General features: G+C 52.2%; 1 protein-coding gene across 1 annotated transcript in view; it reads right to left on the reverse strand.

Moving 5' to 3' along the window:
- Positions 1-864: 864 nt before the first annotated feature.
- LMX1A (LIM homeobox transcription factor 1 alpha) overlaps positions 865-18970 on the reverse strand; it is a 44000-nt gene continuing 25894 nt past the window's right edge. Inside the window, exons 3-8 of the mRNA XM_064664286.1 lie at positions 8538-8770; positions 3572-3741; positions 3342-3419; positions 3162-3231; positions 2863-3033; positions 865-2650 (exon numbers count right to left, since the gene is read on the reverse strand). Of these exons, the coding sequence (XP_064520356.1) occupies positions 2490-2650; positions 2863-3033; positions 3162-3231; positions 3342-3419; positions 3572-3741; positions 8538-8770 (883 nt within the window). The 3' untranslated portion in view covers positions 865-2489. The remainder of the gene's footprint in view (positions 2651-2862; positions 3034-3161; positions 3232-3341; positions 3420-3571; positions 3742-8537; positions 8771-18970) is intronic.

The raw sequence follows: 18970 nt of genomic DNA on the forward strand, positions 1-18970 counted from the left end.
AAACCACACTGATTTAAACATCATGTTTTAAGAAGTATTCAAGTGAGGAGAATTTTTAAGGCAATTTTAACATCTACTTTTATATTGCAGGCCTGGGTGGTGTTTACCCAGCCATTGCCTACAGCTGGATCCCTATACTACACCTCTCCCAGATCTGCCCCTTTTCTTACACATCTGATGTGTGTAAGCACATCTCCACCTCCAGTCCCCAGTGACTATGAGCCTCATCAGATCCTCTCTGCTCCAATAGCACCAGCCAAGTATTTCTCTAATACCACCAAGTCCAGTGATAGAGAAGCCTCAAGCCTTAATTTCCCCAACCTGTCCACCACAAGTCCAACCCTTTTCCCTGCTGCTGTCCTGAAATAGAGCAAAACCCCAGATCAACCCGGGAAATCCAGGCTGCTCCTAGGCTGCTCTTTATTTTACAGCTTGTAAAATAAAAATCACAAGATGTCTTCATACAGTCACACCATTTTAGAATGTTTTTTTTCCCTGCATGTTGGACTTAGGAAACATAGCACAAGAGCAGCAAAGCAGTGACTGATGAAGGGCAGTAAGGAAAACACCTTGTTTTGAACATCTCAGAAAATGAGCTATGAATTCCCATCCCCATTTGGTGGCATCAGCACATATTTATGTAACCTATCCACGTCAGGGAGCTGTGATGAGAGCAACTTGCATTGGGAAACACCCACCCGTACCTTTTAGGCAGTCCTACCATGGAGCATGGAGTTGCTCACGGTACTGCCATGAAGGGCTGGGGTTCATAGTGATTCTCCCCCCATCAGGTGAAGGGGACACAGCACACAAGAAAACACAAGAAAAGACCAGGCTTTTTTTTTTTTTTTTACCAGAGATTTTTTTTATCTTTTTAATTTCAACTTGGTATGTGATTTCTGACAGTGTGTCAGCATCTCCCGCCGGGTCAGCCATCTCCAGACCCCGCTACATTCAGTGTCAGATCGTACAGGGGCGATGAGCCAGTGTTTTGAGCCTCACAGTCACTTGCATGTCTGTACGGGTCGTCACTTACATCGTTTGTGAACAGCAGCACAAAAGGACACAACGCATGAAAACGAGAGTGGGGATGAGGTGAGGGCCAGATGAAGGCTCGACCCCTAAGGAGAACTTTCCCCAGGTTCCCACAGCTCCAGCAGGGATGAACCTGAGCACGGGGTGGGAAAGGCAGGGCTCTCTCTCTTTTCTCCTTTGCTCAGGGGGGTGGTGATATGGGCTGCAGTGTTTTCCAGCGCCAGGACAGCAGCTCACACTGGTCTAGCACCCATATCTGGGAGCACAGGATGGGGTCGCTGGTGGAGGCAGGCTGGGCCCCGCTGTGGGTAGGAGGAGGTGATGTAGAGAAGCACGGCTGAGCCCCGATGGGCTGTGATGTCCACCAGCTCCAGCAGCGTTGTCCACCCCTCACTGACCTCCCAGGCACGTCCAGCAGTGGAGACAGGACCTGGCCACCACGTTGTCCCCATCAATCTGCTGGCGAAAGAGCAGGTTTCTGGAGCCAGCTCTGCTTTGTGTTTCAACTGCACCTCAAAAGCAGTGGGGCAACCTGAGAACACCAAAAATAACCAACCCCGAAACCCAAACCTATCTCCTGAAATGAACCGATGTTCCTTCCCTGCCACTGGGCGTTTGCAACCTAAACATAACGTTTATAAAAAGTAAATTATTTCCTCTTATAACTTAAGTGCATTGAGTCTTTCCTTAAATATGGTTCACGCTGAAAATAAAGTTACTTTTGCTGTACAGTAAATTTCTGATAGACTTAGAAATAAACTTTGTTGATACAATCTGGCAGGTGTGGCCGTGTAGCACAACACTCACAGCCACACGGCTCTGCACGCACGCATGTGCGTGCCCACACACACACACACACATACACACACACAGCCCCTTCCTCAGGGACGATGTTAGGGGTTTCTAGCTTTCTATATTCACATGGGAACATCTATCTTAAAAGTCCCTATGTTTAAGCAGCGAGCGCTCAAACCGGTTGAGGAAACACAGGGGAAAAAAAAAAAACCCTGCAGCAACATTTGCCCTCGTGTTTCCCCAAAGCACTGTCAGCTTTTCAAATTTCAAAGCCCAGCTGATCCTGCAGGCTCTCTCCATGAAGATCAGCAGCTTGCTCTTTCCGAAGGTGGTATGGAGGGGATACGGCACTGGGATGCTCCTGTGGGACACTCCCCCTCCCCCTGCCGAAACGAGAAATTTGTTTCCCCGTTTGAAATTTGAAAATCCACCAGCCAGCTGCAAAAACCACTCCTGTCCCTAATCCTAGGCTCCTAAGAGAAACATGAAACTATGCAACCCATAACTTAACTCGCTCCTTGGGAATCCCAAGCTACAACATAATTTGACAGCATCCCAGCAGTGTTGCTTCTCCCTCCCTCCCAACCCCGAGGGCTCTGTAGCCCCTTTTGGGGCAGCACAGCAGCGGCAACTGCCCCGTGCCAGGGACCACGCTGCACTCAGGAAGTGAAGTAGGAGTTCTGCATGGAGTAGAGGTGGTCGATGGGGTTTCCCACTCGTGCCTGGAGTGGCCCCGCGTCCGCCGTGGCGAGGAAGCAGTCACCCAGGTTGCTCAGTGAGGTATCATCGCTATCCAAGTCGTGGAAGAGGGGCTCGGCACCTTGGGAAGCAGGGAAGGAGCAGAAGGGCTTCAGAGCCTGCCTTCTCCTCCGGCACCTTGGCAGTGCCTGGTACCCCCAGCTTTTGTAGAGTAAGGTATTTTTAGGGGTGAGGGGACCACCAGAAATCGCTGCATCCCCCCATGCATGCCCCCATCACAGCTCAGCATCTCTCTGAGGCAGAGAAGGCAAAAGGCAAATCCTGGAGCCCTACCGTAGGGATGCATGTGGTCTCCAGGCATTTGAGGTGGGGTGAGCCCTTGCCGGAAAGGGTCGGAGCCGTAGACGCTTTGCTCCATGCCCAGCAGCTGCTGGGGCGGGGGCAGAGTGGTGTAAGGGTTCAGCATCCCCTCCAGTCCTGTGCTGCCGCCGCCGTTTGTCTGGCCTGGAAGACAAGATCGAGTCATCAGCACAGTCAGGCTACTGCTTTTTGGGTGGCCCAACAACACTGGGAAGCTTGGAGATGGCTGGGAAACAGGGAGACCCCAAGCGTGGGGAGAGCTTGGGGGGTACCTGAGCTCAGGCGCTGTGTGTTTTGCTGATCCTGCTGCTGCTGCTGCTGCCTCCTGGCGAGCTTCTTCATCTGGCCAGGAAGAAGGGGGAAAAAAGGGAATGAAGCCATCCCCTGGCCAAAGCCAGGAGGGAGGGAGCCCCATCAACAGCCACTGCTGGGGGTTTACTCCTTGTACCCACCTTTGCTCGCTGGTTCTGGAACCAGACCTGCACCACCCGGACGCTCAGCCCTGTCTCTGCTGCCAGCGTCTCCCGCACCTGGGAGAGGAGAACCACAGCAGTGCCTCAGCCCACTCAGCTTTTCAGAGGGACTTTAGGAGGTGGTAGAGCACTCAGGACAAGTCCTTGCCCAGCATCAAGGACATCCACGAGGGCTGGAGGCAGCTGGGCACGGGCCCTTCTCCCCATACCTTCCTGCAGGGCTTGGAGGAGACCTCAAAGGACGCCTTGAACGCCCTCCGCTGCTGCGTGGTCAGGATTGTCCGGGGCCGCTTGGGCCGTTTGTGATCCTTCCCATCCTCAGCGCCCTTCCCCGAGGCTTGGCCCAGTTTGCAGATGCTGTCCTCATCGTCACTTTTGCCTAAAGGGGGGGGGGAAAAGCAGGTCCTTAACAGACAATGGGCCACACACACCATTTCCAGTGTGTCCAAAATAATCTGGAAGATTTAAAACAAGCTGGTGGTGGTGGGGATCTTCTTGTGGATGTGTACAAGAAGCTGAGGTTTGAGGCTGGCTGCCCTATGGCAGCTCACAGAGGGGAGAGCTGCTGTCAGTTGTAGTTTGTGGTTGCTCAGCCAGCAGATGGGCTTGTGGGTTCTTCTTTTCCCCAACAGTCTGAGCATCTGCCATGTGAAACCCTGGGACAGCTGATTTTCCCTCCATCAGACCCAAACCCCTGACTGCTCCTCAGGAATTTCCAGCCAGGCCACAGCTGGGGACATATCTGGACAGAGACACAGAGGTCACATCCACGTGAGGGGACAGCAGACATCGAGGACCACTGTGCCCCTGGGGCTGTCCCCCAGCCCAGCTGGTGACAAACATCAGGTCCCACAGCCTGGGCAGCCCAGGCTGGGGAAGGTCAGGCTGCTGGGTGAGCAGGCATGCTCAGGGGGGGCAACATGTTAGACAAGATACCCTCACAGACTCCTCCTGCTTTGCTCTACCCTGGAGGACAACTACATTTAGAGCACAGACCTTTAATCACACTTCTAAAGGACACCTTCTGGCCTACATTTCCCCCTTTTTGTGGAGTTTTAAATCCTCCTAGACAGAAGCCCAGGGTCCTTCAGGCTTCACCCCTCAGGTACTTGCTGTGATGTGCTGCTCCACTGCATTCCCAGGCACTGAGGTGCTCTCCACCACTCAGGCACAAGGAGCCTTCAGGAAAGATCTGCTCCAGGAAAGTGGACAGTGCTGCCCTGCCTCTTCCCAGCCCTCCTCATTTACTGCATTGCCACTGTGCTGATGACCTCGCTTGTTCAGCCGCTGTGGGAGGGCTGTAACACAAGTTTGATAGCACAAGTCCTTTCCTCTCACTAGCTATAAATCACTTAGAGCCTTTTCCAGAAGGTTCCTGCACTATTCTTTTGGGAATCGATAATGGAGCTGAGGTGCTGGTTTGATACAGATACAGTCTGCAAGGTTGTTGCTTGGCCCAAGTCCATCCCGGGGCTGCCATGGCTCTGGGAATGCACCAGGGAATGTGAGCCTGGCTCAGAGTAATTCATGGTGAAAACAGGCCAGGTCAAACCCTATGGCAAGAGCTAACCACGGATCATACATCAGAAAACTGTAAATCCAACGGCAGCTCAGTTGGGAATGGGGAAAAATGGGAGAACATTTCCAGTGTGAGGGGTTGCAGTGACCCCAGTGGAGCAGCAAGGATGCTCTCAGGTACCAGTTCTTCTTCCCTCTTCACTAGTGGGTTCTCTCCTGGGCTCACCAGCCAATACAGAGACTTTCCCCATGGCGAGGGCTGGGAGGGCCGGGACAGGGAGTGCTCTTCATGCTGGCAGTCCCCAGACAGGACCTGGGTGCTGGCCCCTGCAAACCAGGGCCTTGCTGCTGCTCAAGTTCCCTGCTCACTCGTGACACACCCATGGCATGCCCACAGCAGTAGGAAAGACAAACTTCTGTTTTCTTGCATGTCCCAACACCAGGGATGTAGAACTGCAGCAGGTCTGAGAGCTCCAGCACTGGGGAGGCCCAGGGTGTGGAGTCTCTGATGGCTAATGGGGCTGAGCAGTGGCTGATCTCTGCTCCACTGGGCTGCCTGCCTTCCTGAAACCTGAAGGGGTTTAATTTTGACGGAAAGGTAGAGATTTTTACACATAATGTGAGGAGGAATGTCAACTGGTGCCTGAACCCATTGGCACCCTAGCACGAGGTGAGCACCCCACTCCCCTCCAGTCTGGGAGGGGCAGAACCCAGCATGGTAAAGCCACAGGCTCATGGACTCTATCAAGTCCATGATGCTCAAAACCCACTCCAAGGGGGAAAACATGCTCAGAGCAGCCCCTCTGAGCCCTCCCCCCGCCAACACCTGCTCCCCAAATCCCTCCAAGTGTCAAAGGGAAAGAAGGAAAAGTGAAGCCGGATTTGGCGGGGTATTACTTTTAATTAACTCTCCCTTTCAAGCCTTTCCCCACTGAGGAGGGGGGAGAAATTAATGAGTGTCTGGGGCTGCCCCTGACGTCACCTGGGAAGGGGCCGGGGCGACGGATATTGTGCGGCGTGCCCTCGGTCCGACCCGCCGAGCCCACATCCCGCCGCCGGGGCCAGGACATTCCTCGCTCAGGAGGATTTAGGGAGAGGAGAAACGTTAGGACGCTTTTAATTGGAAAGCAGGGTCCTCTTTCAGAGGGGCTTGTTTACTCAGGCTGGGCGGCGGAGGCTCGGGGGAGGCAGTAATTGAAGCGAGGGTTTGGGAGATTACAGACAACATATGGCTCGCTTTTTATCTGTGCTTTCTCATAAAGTGGCCCTTGGTGCGCGGCAGCCGCGGGGAGGGAGGGTGGGGGGCTTCAAAGCAGCGAGGGGGGGGGACAGGGAAGAGGCTGGACAAGCACATCACTGCTGGTGAAGGGCATCTGGGACTGGGGCCGGAGTGGGGACACCCCTCTGCATCCCCCCTTGGCATGGTAATGGGTTCTCCAGGGGAGGATGCAGCAGGAAAGGGAGAAGCCACACCACACTGACCATACACGTGGGATGTGTACCTGGGCTGTCCCCCCACTGTGCCACTGTCCCCAGAGCCACGTGGGACAAACTGCTGGTGCCCACCAAAAGCAGGCAGGGATGGTGGGGGGGCTAAGCTATGGGGTCTGCAGGGAGATGGGAAGGGCTGAGACCCCCCAGTCAGAGGCTGCCAGGGGACGTCAGGGGCTTCGGGTTGGGTTTCCAACCAGCCAAGGGGTTGCCATGCCCTTTTGACTCCCACACTGGCCCTTCGCATCCCTTAGGCCTCAGCTGGAGTTTCTACTGAAATAAGTATTTCCCCTGGAGGATTTTCCTAAGTCAAAGCTCTTGGTTTGGCCGGAGCCCCTGGCAGCAGGGCTGGACCACAGGCCAATGAGTCGCTGGGGAGGAACAGCTCCCAACCTTTCTCAAACTGCCCTTTTCCCCCACTAGGAACAAACCCAAACCATTGTGGCCAATTTACTTACTCTCGTGCATGACATCTCCTCATTGGTTCCTATTTTAACTGAAAGAGTTTGCGCATCCCACAGGAAAAAAAAAATAATTCTTCAATCAGTTAAGGACTTTCCCAGGGATAAGCATGCTGGATCCTCCTGCACTCCTGCCTCTCCAGCTCCTCCAGCACCGGACCATCACTCACCAGCTTTCCCCAGCCACCTCCTCCCATGGCCTCACTCTATTTTTTAAATATCATCATTGTTATTTGGGGGGAGGATTTTTTTTCTCCTGAGCCAGCGGGTTGCAGAGCTCGGACAGAACCCACACAGGCAGTGCTGCAAGGCAGCCAGGCTCTCACTGCAGAGGAGCACGATATTAAAGAGAAATATGGGCTTTGGGAAATTTTTTGCTCCAGATCTACCAAAACCATCCCTGTCCCTTCACACACCTTCTCCCAGCTACAGCACTCCAGTGCCTGGCAGAGAGCACCAGGCTCTATCGTGTCTATGCTTCACACCTTAACACCGCACTCCTAATCTTGATTTCTACTTTTTAAATTCCAGTGGTTTGCTTTAGCAGGGAAAAGACAGCCCCCTGCCAGTTGCTGGCAGCCCTTTCCAGAGCATGGCATTTTAAAGGTAAATCCTTTCCTCTGCAAAGCAGATTTTTCCCCAGTGAGGGTTTTTAAGAGGAGCTGAGAGAACCAGGCACGGGGCTTGCCACCCTGGCGAGGAGCAGTGCTCTGTGGGGACAGCATTAACACGAGCATTTCTGCTAGCAGATCATTTCCACCCCCCCTGGTCCCCAGTGCTGGGCTCTCTTACTAAATTTGTCTTCCTGGGAAACATTTGGATTTGATTTGCACTGACTGTGGATACATATTTTAATGTTGATCTGATGCTCTGGGCAACCTAAGCCGGCTGTGTCACCTTGGCTGGAGCAGGATGTCAGCCCCCTGCCCACCTCCAGCTGTGGTGCCACCTCTCCTGTAGTCCCCCTTGGCTCTGCAGTGTTCCCACAGTGTCACCATGCTGGCTCAGCAGGCTGGTTCTGGCCATCAGCTGCCTGGGAAGCTGCTGGGAACACAAGATTTGCAGTTTCCCTGCTGCCAGCTCACATTTTAGCTCTGCGCCTCAGTTTCCCCTTGTTATTAAAAAGGGCGAGTGCAGCAGAAGCAGCTCACTTCTTTCACTCAGCCTTTCCAGGGTCCCAGGCAAGGGCAGTGAGGCACAGGGGAGGTTTAGCCCAAGGTAGTCAGTGGAATGCTTGGAACTGTGATTTTTTTTAGGAAGAAATCTCTCAGTTAGAGTGTATTTTACCAGGGGCAGTTCTTCCATTTCCCCAGGTGAGAAGGTGTGACATGTCATTTCAACCAGTATGACTCTCCCTCCCACAACCAGGGAGGCTGTACACCCCTCAGGATGGGATACTGGTGCCCTGCACAGGCCAGGATCACAAACCCTCATAGAAATGGGCCTAATGAGATGAGATGGTCCACAGAGCATCCTTTATCCATGCAGTCCCTCTCCACTGCCACGGTCCCTGCTCAAGCTCTTGCCACTGATACGGGAGACTCTGGCTGGAGGACCCAACAGTGCTTATAGAGCTTTTCCCCTCAGACAAAAAGGCAGAAGTTCAGGGCAGTGAGCCCAAACCTCACCTCCAGACCCCACCGTGCTCGCAGGGGCCTCGGAGTGGGACCAGCCAGGGAGACGCCGGGCGCGGGCGGCCCCTTACCAGAATCCGACAGAGCCGGGCTCACCAAGCTCAGCAGCTCCCGCTCCTTCTCGTAGTCGCCCTTACAGAGCAGCTGCCCCTCCTTCAGCACAAACTCGTCGCCCTTCTGCAGGCGCCGCTCGCAGACGCAGCAGCAGAAGCAGCGCAGGTGGTAGACGCTCTTCTGGGCGCGCATCACCAGCTCGCTGGGCGCGATGGCCTCCAGGCACCCGGCACACTTCACTGCAAACAGCCTGCGGGAGCAAGAGGAGACCCCACTGTCACACCCAGCTGCACGTGGGGATGCTGGGGACAAGGGAGGGGCACCCATGGTAGGGAGATGGGCATCGGCGCAGGACCCCTGTGACACCCCTTCGGTGTTTGGATTGCACTGAGGGGCTGGGCACAACAGTGCTGGCACCCCTCAGTGACATGGCAACATGCTGCAAGTGCTGCACACTTGCCCTGCGCCGGTGGGGGATGCTGCCTTTGGGTCAACTTCAGCAGTTTTGGTTGACCTATTACCAGATGCTTACCATGAATGCAGTCAAATGATGACAACCCCAACATCCAGATGCTCAACATAAAAACCAAACAGGTGCCAAACCCAACAGCTACCTCCACGAGAAGACAGAACACAACACATCCACATGAGTTTTATCAAGCCAGCTCTACATGTCCACCTGCCTCCAGCTCATGCCTAGACCTAGGGAGATGCTGGAGGTGGCAATGGGGACAGTGAGCTCATTCGTGCCTCTCCACAAGCACCTGCAGGAAGCATCTGCACTGTCAGTCACCCACAAACTACCCCATCCCTCTGGCCTGGGTCACTGGAACAGCCCCCTTCCCGCTTGCAAACGCATCAGGAATGTCTAATATATCATAAAAATCTCCATGGCAGCAAGTTTGGGGTTAAGGCCAGTGACAGACTGAAGACTTGATGTGTCAAAAGGAAAAGAAAAAGCTCAGCTTGTTCTTTGACATTGATGTGACAGCGTTTGAGGCATCCCTAATTAAACTGTTCCCAGGTTTCAACACACTGACTTTAGACTTAAAAGCCAATAATAATAACAGCAGTAACACTTTAGATTGAAACAGAGCTTTTCTTTCTTCAGCTTTAAATGTCCTTACTGAGAAGGATCAACAATTTACAGTTGGGGAAACTGAGGCAAGAAACGGGAGGTGGCAGCACCAGTGTTGGACAGAGAAGACCTGGAGGCACCTGGAATTAACCCTGGGCTGGATATTTTAAGTGAATGGGATGTTTTACTCCATAGAGATGTTTGAAGGTATCAAACCAGAACCCCTTTGCCACCCCCAGATGCCTGAGTTCTTGGCTTGGACCCCATAAAATAAAAAAACACTGTTTACCCAGTCTTGTTCAAAATATCTGTGGGAACTGGACATTATTAGTCCCCTGTCTTGACCAACTTTGGCCCAGAAAGAGAAGTCAAAAGTCAGCACACATCCTGCAGAGGTTATCTCCGAGCATTGCCCGAGTCCCAGCCTGGGGATGCCCCAGGGACCCACACAGGGAGTGCTGCATCCAGGCTTCCACTGGCCCCAGATAGCTCCCGCTTCCATGTGTCCCCATCCCATGTGTCACCCCTGAGGGAGATGTGGAGGGGCTGGGGCTGGCTAGGGAGGGGATGGGCAGTCCTGCAGCCACCAGTGAGCTTTCAATCCTTTCTCTTTCTTTGGCTGATACAAAAAGCACACAGGAAACATGCTGGATCAGCCCCATTCCTACAAGAAGACGACCAAACGTAAGCAAAACCCTTGCAGGAAAACCATCAGAAAATGGGGATCATTTAGAGAAGTTTTGGTGATGAACAAAACAGGGAGATGAAAGCCGAGCAAGGCACATGCAAGTCTTTGTGTCCCAGAGGTGAAGGCACCCGTAACACCAGAGATGCTGAAGGCACCAGGGCACACTGACACCCACCAGCAGTGCCCAAAAGCTTTTAGGGCTGGGTGTCAAGGGTTAGGAATGGGGCCTGCAAATGTACCCCGTTTTATCATCATTTTCTCCTTCCCACATTCAGGTTCTCTCATGGACACTTCATGCCAGCACATGGGCTATGCCTGTTCCCTCCCAGGTCTCCCCCAAACAGTGTTGGCAAGCACAGGGATACGTGATGCATCATTCTCCCCGTGCCAACCAAATGCTGGGCATACTCAACAAATTGCAGCATGCCCAAAGAAGTGGGAAAGGGGTATTATAAAGCTTTTATAAAACACTACTGTCACCACAGAAAGTGGAAATCATCAAAGAAAATGTGGAGGTTAGGGAGTTTATAATTCTGGCTATTGCCATTAGTAGCTTTTATTTTTCTACATTCAGCTTTAATTTCCAAGGTTCACATACAGCTGCCTGTCTCTTAGATGTATGTATTTCCAACATCCTTATGACTGCCCTGGGAGGAGAGGGATGTATATTCCCTTGAAAGCATCCCTTACAAAGGGTCATTTTTTTTCTTGTTCCAGCTCCAAGAAACACTGGCTTGTGTTAATATTTCTGTAGTCACTTCATCTTTAATTATGTCTCTTTTATGTCAAAGTGGAGGCAATTTGTATTCGTCTGGTAACACATTCTCATCTTATTTAAATGATGTTTAAACCCTACCTGTTGGGATTACTAACTGTTCCCAGTAATAAAATATTGATAAGCTACTACATTACTGCTATCTAATCTTCATAAATGAATGTGCCCAAAATTTGTTTCCAAGGCACTTATTAGAGAGCCACAAACCTTTGCCAGTCAGGCACAGCAGCACCAGCGCAGTGATGGATGTTTCCAAGTCCAAAGCATGTTGCAAAGCAGGAAGGTGCGAGTTTTAGCTAAATGGCTGCCTAATATTAAATGCATAAAGGCATTTATTTCCCAACTGCTGAGTCCCCAACAGCTCTCTCTGAGGGGTGCCAGTCAGACCAGGCGTCTTTCACTGCAGGACTTCCCCATCCCTGGGCAATGTGAGATGCAGAGAAATCCCCATAAAACCTCTTCCACAGTAGGAAACCATAAAGAGCTCCTTATAAACACACAATAAACTGAGAGCTTAGGTGAAACACACAATAAATGGAGACCTTAGGTGCTAAAATGTCACAGGCAGAAAAAGCACAGCTTACCATGGGCAGTAATGGAGAGGGAGCACAGGGCCTCACTGCTGTCCCAGGTCTCCCGAGCCCTGGACAGTACCAGCTACTCTACAGGGACTGGGAAACAACAGCACACATGGTTAACTCCCTGCACAGATAACCCCACAAATGGAAAACCCTACAAATGGATAACCCCATGTGTAGATACTTCCATTGAGTAACAACCCCATACAGGATAACTCCAGCATGGATAACCTCTGCATGCATAACCCAGCTGAAACACTCTTGCTCAATCTGAGATGGGGCCGAAGGAAAATTTTCTTCCAGCACCATATCTAGCAATTAATTTAACGTTTTAGCCTGAGCAAGACACACCAGCCTGGATCCAGAGGTTTTCCTTCATCTCTGGGATCTTCAGCTCTGTGCCCAGCTCCCTCCTGCTGCAAGCAGGTCACAGAGCAAATGCCATCTCTTCTCCCCTCTCTTTGTGCCTCACTACATCTGTGGAAGGGACTTTGAGATTACATTTCCCTACAAGAGGCTGCGCAGAAGAGAAAGAGGACAGGCTGTGCCCAGGGACTTCAACTTTAAACCAAGGGCAAATTGCTACCCTCTGAATTGCAACGGGAGCACCTTCACTTCTGCCATCCTTGGGGTGCTGCCAGCTTTAGTTCTCAGTAGAGGGTTTTTTTCCCTCCCTAGGCTGGGGTTCCAAAGCTAAATCAGGCCTGGCTGGCAGCGGTGGGTTTGTTTAGCCAGGTGGGAAGCTGGCAGGCACAGGCCAGGGCAACAGGCAGGGAGATCTGCTCAGCACTGGGATGCTCAGTGGAGTCCCAGCCTGTTGCCGGCAGCTCAGTAAACGCCTCATCAAAGTGATGAAAAAAAACCCACTCAGCTTAGGACAAATTGGAATGAAAAAATGGTGATGTGAGCAATTTTTATCACAACACGCAGCCTTTTGTGTCTGATCTTAAAAATGTTCCTGTTCCTGTATTGATTAATCTGCCTTTCCCTCCCCCCCCCCCCCCCCCCCCCCCGTCGATGTTTAGGTCCCTTTTGAAATGACAATCTGCTGGTTTGAAACAGCAAGGTGCTGGTGGTGGCTTTCAAGAAAACCTTGAAGCAAAATATTTGGGCATTTCCAAAAGTGCAACATTTCTGATGGTGTTACGGATATCCCCCCTTCCCCAAGATGCAGTCCCGCTTCTCCACACCATTCCTCTTCCTCAAGACAGCACCTCAGTCCTCTCCTTTGGGGTCTCCCATCCACACAGCATCACTGAAAGCTAGAAATGTCGAGGTGTGGCCGAAGGCACCCCTGGGGTGGTGCATCCCTTCCCAACACGCCGGTGGAACGGGTGCGGTGCAGGCAGCCCCAGTTTCCCATCGGAGCCACCACCCCCTCTTTCTCCCTTTATTTTGAGGTGACAGGCTGAAAGGGGCTGTGATTGACGGGCGCTTCCCGGCTGCTGTCTGTCTGCGTGCGCCGCATACAAACAGCCCTGCGGAGCCTCCCCGGGGAGGGGCCGGCGGGTCAGGGACGCCGATATTAAATACTGATGGACAAACCTCAATCGCTGCGCCGAGGGTTGGCTCTGCCTGAGCGGGTAAGGTGAGGCAGCTCTGCTGAGGGGAGGGATGCTTTCCTCGCTGCCTGCAGCAGCCTGCCCAGGGATGTGATTAGAGGCATAGGGGCGGCCCCCGTGTGACCCCACAGGCTCCCGCTGGAACGGGCACTGTTGGCACCGGTCCCTACAAAGCAGCTGCCCTGCTCACCTCCCTGCCGGGACTGCCCACAGCAGATCCACAGGGATGCTGGGGTTTCCAATACTTCTGTGCAGAGACCTGACCAACTCATCTCCTGCTCTCACCGTGGCCCAGGAGAAGCCTGAGCAAACCCCGAACTTCAGGGCTCCGTGGGGAGTGAAAACACCGGATTGAGTTGTCTTGGCACTTGGTCGTCATCTCACTCACTGTCACTTGTTGGAAGGGGGGACAGCAGCACCGGGTCCTTGACAGGCTGGCAGTGGAAAAATGCCAGTCACTGTCAACCCCGCACCCATGGCCTGGGAAAGGGCTGCTGTCCTGCTGCTGCTGGGCTCACGTCACCCTGTCCCCGCTCTGGCCCCTGTGGGGCAAAAGTATGAGGCACAGGGAATGGACCGTGGCCAAGCAGGAAGGGGGATGGATGCACCCCATGTGTGGTGCCAGTGAGGGCATCCCCCAGCTGAAGCCACGGGGTGGACACTTGGCCCTGGCAGGAGGGGTGCTGAGGCCATGGGAGCAACCTGGAAAGGGCTGAGTCCATCTCAGTGCTGTGGAGAGCAGGCTGGCACGTCCTGGGGATTCAGAAGGCAACTCAGCACCAGTGATCCTGGGGACCTCCAGGGATCTGGGCTCCCAAGCCGAGAAAGGAAATCACCCACAGCCGCCCCTGCTTCCCTCACTGTGTACCCGAAGCCCTCGGAGAACTCTCCAGTGGGACGGAGGAGGGATGTTTTCCCCGGGGCTCTTCTCCTGACCCTTTCCCGTCTCCTGGCTCCCTCCCCCCCACCCCGAGGCGGACAAGTGTTCGCTTTACTGCCTGGCAACGGGGCCGGGGCTAAGCTCGCTAAAATATGAGTGTTTTTTGGCTGGAGTACCAGAAGGCTGCAGTCCTACAGAGAGAAAAAAATTGAGCACTCCATGCCATGGCTCCAGAAAGGGGGAGAATTAGGTTTCACACCGAGCAGGCTGGACCATGGCATTCTTTAGTTAATGCTTAACAAACGCCCAAACAAAAGCGGCCAACTTTGCTGCATGTTTGTAAAATGTATTCTCAGCAGATTCGGGTTTATTGGAGAATTCACTCACTTTGCAGCAAGTGGCGTTTTCCTTTTTTTTTTCTCCCCCTTTAATTTCCCTTCTCCTCCCTCCCCCCCCCCCCCCCCGGCTCAAGCCCTTCTCATTCCTGCTGCCTGAATGCGTCTTCCGACACTTTGAGGGGACATGGCAACCGGGCTGAAACGGGCTTATTTCATCCTGGGGCTGATGTGAGCTTGCCTCCCTGGCCCCAGGGTGCAAGTTCTCCCTAGGGTCCAGGGAGCCACTGCTGACAACTGGGAACAGGGAGTCCAAAAAGCCAAGCCTTGGCCTCTTGCAAATTCACCCCTGAGCAGCTCGCTGGTGGTTGCCTACTCTGAGAGGCCAGGAAAGTGAGGCAGGGAGGTGAAGCCTGAGAGTCCTGCTTTTCACCTTTCTTCACCTAACCCAGCTCTCTTGCAGTTCTACCCCATCCAGCATCCTATTCTGCCATGTATCCCAGCCCTGCACACCTCCTTGGAGAGCCCATCATGGCAGAGGATGCCAACAAGCACAGCTTACTTTCGAAGGCAGAGGCCATGTCAGGGATGGATGAGGTGTGGAGGAGGCAGACAGCCCCATACAGGGACCCCTGAGGCTTTAAAGGGGTTAAACTGGGGAGGTCCATGCATGGATATTCTGCAGGAGCATCCCTAAACAAGCTCCAGCCCTGATGGAAGTACCTAAGCAGCCCCCTCTGGAGCCTGGTGCCATGGCAGAGGACACTGGTGATGAGGGACACACTGGGGAGGTGGTAGCAGAGAGGAAAGGAGGGTATCAGAGAAGAGGGGGATTTTAACTCTCCTTCTGCTACACATGAACCATGCAAGTTTTCCCAGGAAAGGGCACCTTCATCCCTGCCTCCTGAACGAGGTCCAAAAGTGGTCACTTAACACCTCCCGGGCCCTCCAGAGACCATGCTGTGACACACAGGGGCACTGCTAGAATGGCAGGGTTAAGTAAACAGACAAACAAAGCCTTCCCAGCAAACTGCCGCTGCCAAAATACACCAGCAACCCTCAAGCCTTCTCCACATCGAAGTAAAAGGTTAAGCAAGCACACAGCTTCTAAGGTTGCTTTGAATTGCTCTATTTCTGATCAAGGACATACTAGTAAGACTTGCACCAACAAAGTCCTATAGCAGCTCACGGCTCTGTGTCCCCTCCAGAAACCCGATAAAAATCCTCTGCTGGTTGCAGGAGTGGCCAGAAAGTGATCTCCTGGGCAAGACCAGAAGAACAAGACCAAAGTGCTGATTTTCCTCCCTGTTTCCCTGATGGCTGCTTCTTTCTGTGCCCCCCCCCCCCCCCTCAATAACAGTGTGTAGCATCAGGCAGGGAGCTGGCCCCATCCCAACAACAATCGAGCACCTGGTTTTGGAGGCAAGAGGCGCACGGGTAGGAGGGGAAGAGGCACACACATCACCACACCCAAGCCCAAATGCCCTCCCAGTGAAGGCAACCCAAGGATCGATCCCATTCAGCCCCCAGCACAGCAGTTCTGCATCCAAGTGATGCATCTCCCACCAAGCTGAATTTTGAGCAGCGACCCCCCTCAGCCCCCCCGTGCCCCCAAGAAAACAAGGATAATTGAAAAACCACAATATCACTAGTCAAATTTAATATTGAGAGTGAGTGAGCGGGAGCCAGAGGTCAGAATTAATTACACCCCACCATATTTCAGCACGCTGCCGCAGCTCCGTGTCCTTTCCTTGGGGAGCAGTGCTTCCACAGAGAGGTCGACAGACATTATTAGAAAGGACTGATTTAAACGTACCCCCAGGAGCTTTTCAGCTTGTCTCTTCAGAGCCTTTGTTTGTACTGAGATTAATGGAGAGGCAAATGATGGAAAAGCAAAATCACCAGGAGCAAGAGGATGTGCCATTGCTGCCGCCACCACCCCGATTTGGCCAGCTTTGTAAGCGGGGCAGGAAAAACTAGGAGAGAAGGAAATGCTGTTCATGTCATTCATTTTGCAGATAAAAATGTGATGATCCTGAAAACTATTTTTTTTTTTGGTTTTCTAAGAAATTTATATCCTGGCTAAAACCTCCTGAGGGCTGATTTTCCTACCCTCTTGGGGATTTTACACACAAACTGTTTTTTTGATGTTTCCCACCGCCATGGGGGGAGCAGCTATTTTCACTCTGCTGCAGCTTAAGGTACTTTCTCTTGCAAGTCATTATATTTGTTTCTGATATCTTTTTAAACCTCCTGTAATGGAAAATTAGTATGGACACAAAACAAAATGAAACCTTTCTATTTTCCGTTCTTATTTTCAAAAGGAGGGTTACAAAAAAAAAGGGAAAGAGGAAGGGAAAGGGAAAGGAAAAGGTGTTTAGATCAAACAGAAAAATCTCCTTCCTCAGGTACAGCCAGCACTTGACTGGTGCCAGCCCTGAGCAACCTGATCCAGTATCCAAGTTAGCCCTACTACATGCAGAGGAAGGACTGGGGACTTCCAGTCCCTTCCAGCCCCGACTCCCCCACGATGCCATAAATTCACCTCCACCTTGTAGCAACAGGTTCAAAAAGGGAGCAGGCAAATCCAGGGGACTGAGTTCAACACCAGCTGGTCCCGCAAGTCCAACCTCACCCTTAGGACCCCCCATATCCCTACTGCTTGGGGCAGCACGGGCTCCTCTGCCCTTTGGGGGGATTTCCCGGAGCATCACCATCAAGAGCAGTGCGGGTGGACGTGCACTGCGTCCAGCAGTGCCACCGGCACTGGGGCTCCCGGCTGCTCTCAAGTCTCCTAGGCTACAATCAAGGCTTGTGTTTTCCTTTATTAAACAGAAAACCCATGTTCTCCCCCAAGGACTCTCCGAGCTCTCGGGGATGGGCCTGCAGGAGCTGCCGTTTCCCAGGCGTTTAAAATTCACGGGGTGTTCGTGCCGATGTGCCAACGCGGCGAATTCTCATTAGGAGGTGGCCAATATCCTGTCGAGCTTCCCGGCGCTCCAGCGGCTATAAAAATCACTCGGCTGTATAAAAGCTAAACAGAGTAAACTAAGTTGGACACAGAGACCAGCTGCTTCAGACCAGCTCGGCAAACAGAGATCCGCGGGAGCACACCGGGCGCTGCCGGCAGGGAGATAGCGTTCTCCCGGCTGGGTTATTTCTTGCCTTATCTTTTATTTCCCTGCGCTCCAGCTCACCCTCAAGCGGGGTTTTGCATAAATATCATCTGCGTGTGTTGTCAGGTTGTTGGGATGGGGTTGAGGTTTTTGGTTTGTTTTTTTTTTCAATAGCATTTCCACAATGGGAAGCAGCTGTTGTGGTTAACAGGCTCCTCCGGAGCAAAAGCTGCGCTGCACATCGAGATATCTCAGAAGAGGCATCCTTCATACATAGCTCTGTGCACTAGAGAGCACTATAACATGTGTTTCCATGAAGTTTGTTAACTACTCGGCTGAACAAGCGCACTGGAAATGCCAGAGGAATATGCTCTGGAATGAATGGAAATATTCATCTAAAAAGACATTAAATTTAAGCCATCTTTTTTTTCCCCCCTGCTCCACTGAGCTCACGTTGCTGCGCTCTTCTAGCGTGTGCTCTCGGGATGGGGTTTTGGGAGAAACAAATGCCTGGGGTGTATTTTCCAACCTTGTGGCACCTGAGACAGGGATGAGGTAACAGATGACGGCACACAGGGAGGTTTCTCATGCCATCAGTGGTCTGGGGACACGGCAGCAGAGACAGCCTGGCCGTGGGTAGCAGGTCATCAACCGTGATCCCTGCAAGTGACCTGCTCCCAAATGACATCTCGTGTGTGGGGAACCAGAGCTGCTCTGCCTTTTGTGGGCCTGAGCATCAGCATCCCAGAGGTACCGAGCATCTGTGGGGTTCAATAAGCCCCGATGGGCTCAGTCTTACAATAAACAGGAATAGAGCCTCAGGAAATTTTGATTATTAAGTGTTCGAAATTTGCTTGCTTCTCTAGAGCTTTTTCCTCTTCAGTCGGAGGACGTTTGGGAGGGAAGTTTACATTTTTAGCCAACACGCTTTTGAAAAATTCAGTAATACACCAGTGCAAATTCAAACCTCACTTTGATTTCTGTGTAGCAATTGTGTTTTAATGTGACTTCAGTAGCCATGAATGCCCCCCAAAAAAGGCTCTGTTGCAGTAAATGAGCAGCAGTCTCAGATCCTGACATAATCTGAGGGGTCAATATCTTCCATGGGGACAAGATGCTCAGAAGGCTCCAAAGTAGCCTAAAGGTGCTCAGCACTCGAGCTGGTTAAGAGTTTTCCCATAAAATCATTTCCCTTCATTCTGCTTGCTCTATTTTACACAAATACATATATATATATATACACACTCACACATATATATACATGTATTTAAGATTTTTTTTCTGAAAAATCTTAGCTTTCCACAGAGTTTTTTTAAATTCAGCCATGAGCCCAAAGGAACCTCTCTGGTTCAAGTCACTTGGGTACTGAAGGGCTATGCCCAGGGATGCTGAGCCACGTGGAAAAGAGAGACTTGTGTGCTTTGCTCCCGCTTGGTCA

Source organism: Pseudopipra pipra, chromosome 9 (assembly GCF_036250125.1).
Source record: "Pseudopipra pipra isolate bDixPip1 chromosome 9, bDixPip1.hap1, whole genome shotgun sequence".
Taxonomy (NCBI): domain Eukaryota; kingdom Metazoa; phylum Chordata; class Aves; order Passeriformes; family Pipridae; genus Pseudopipra; species Pseudopipra pipra.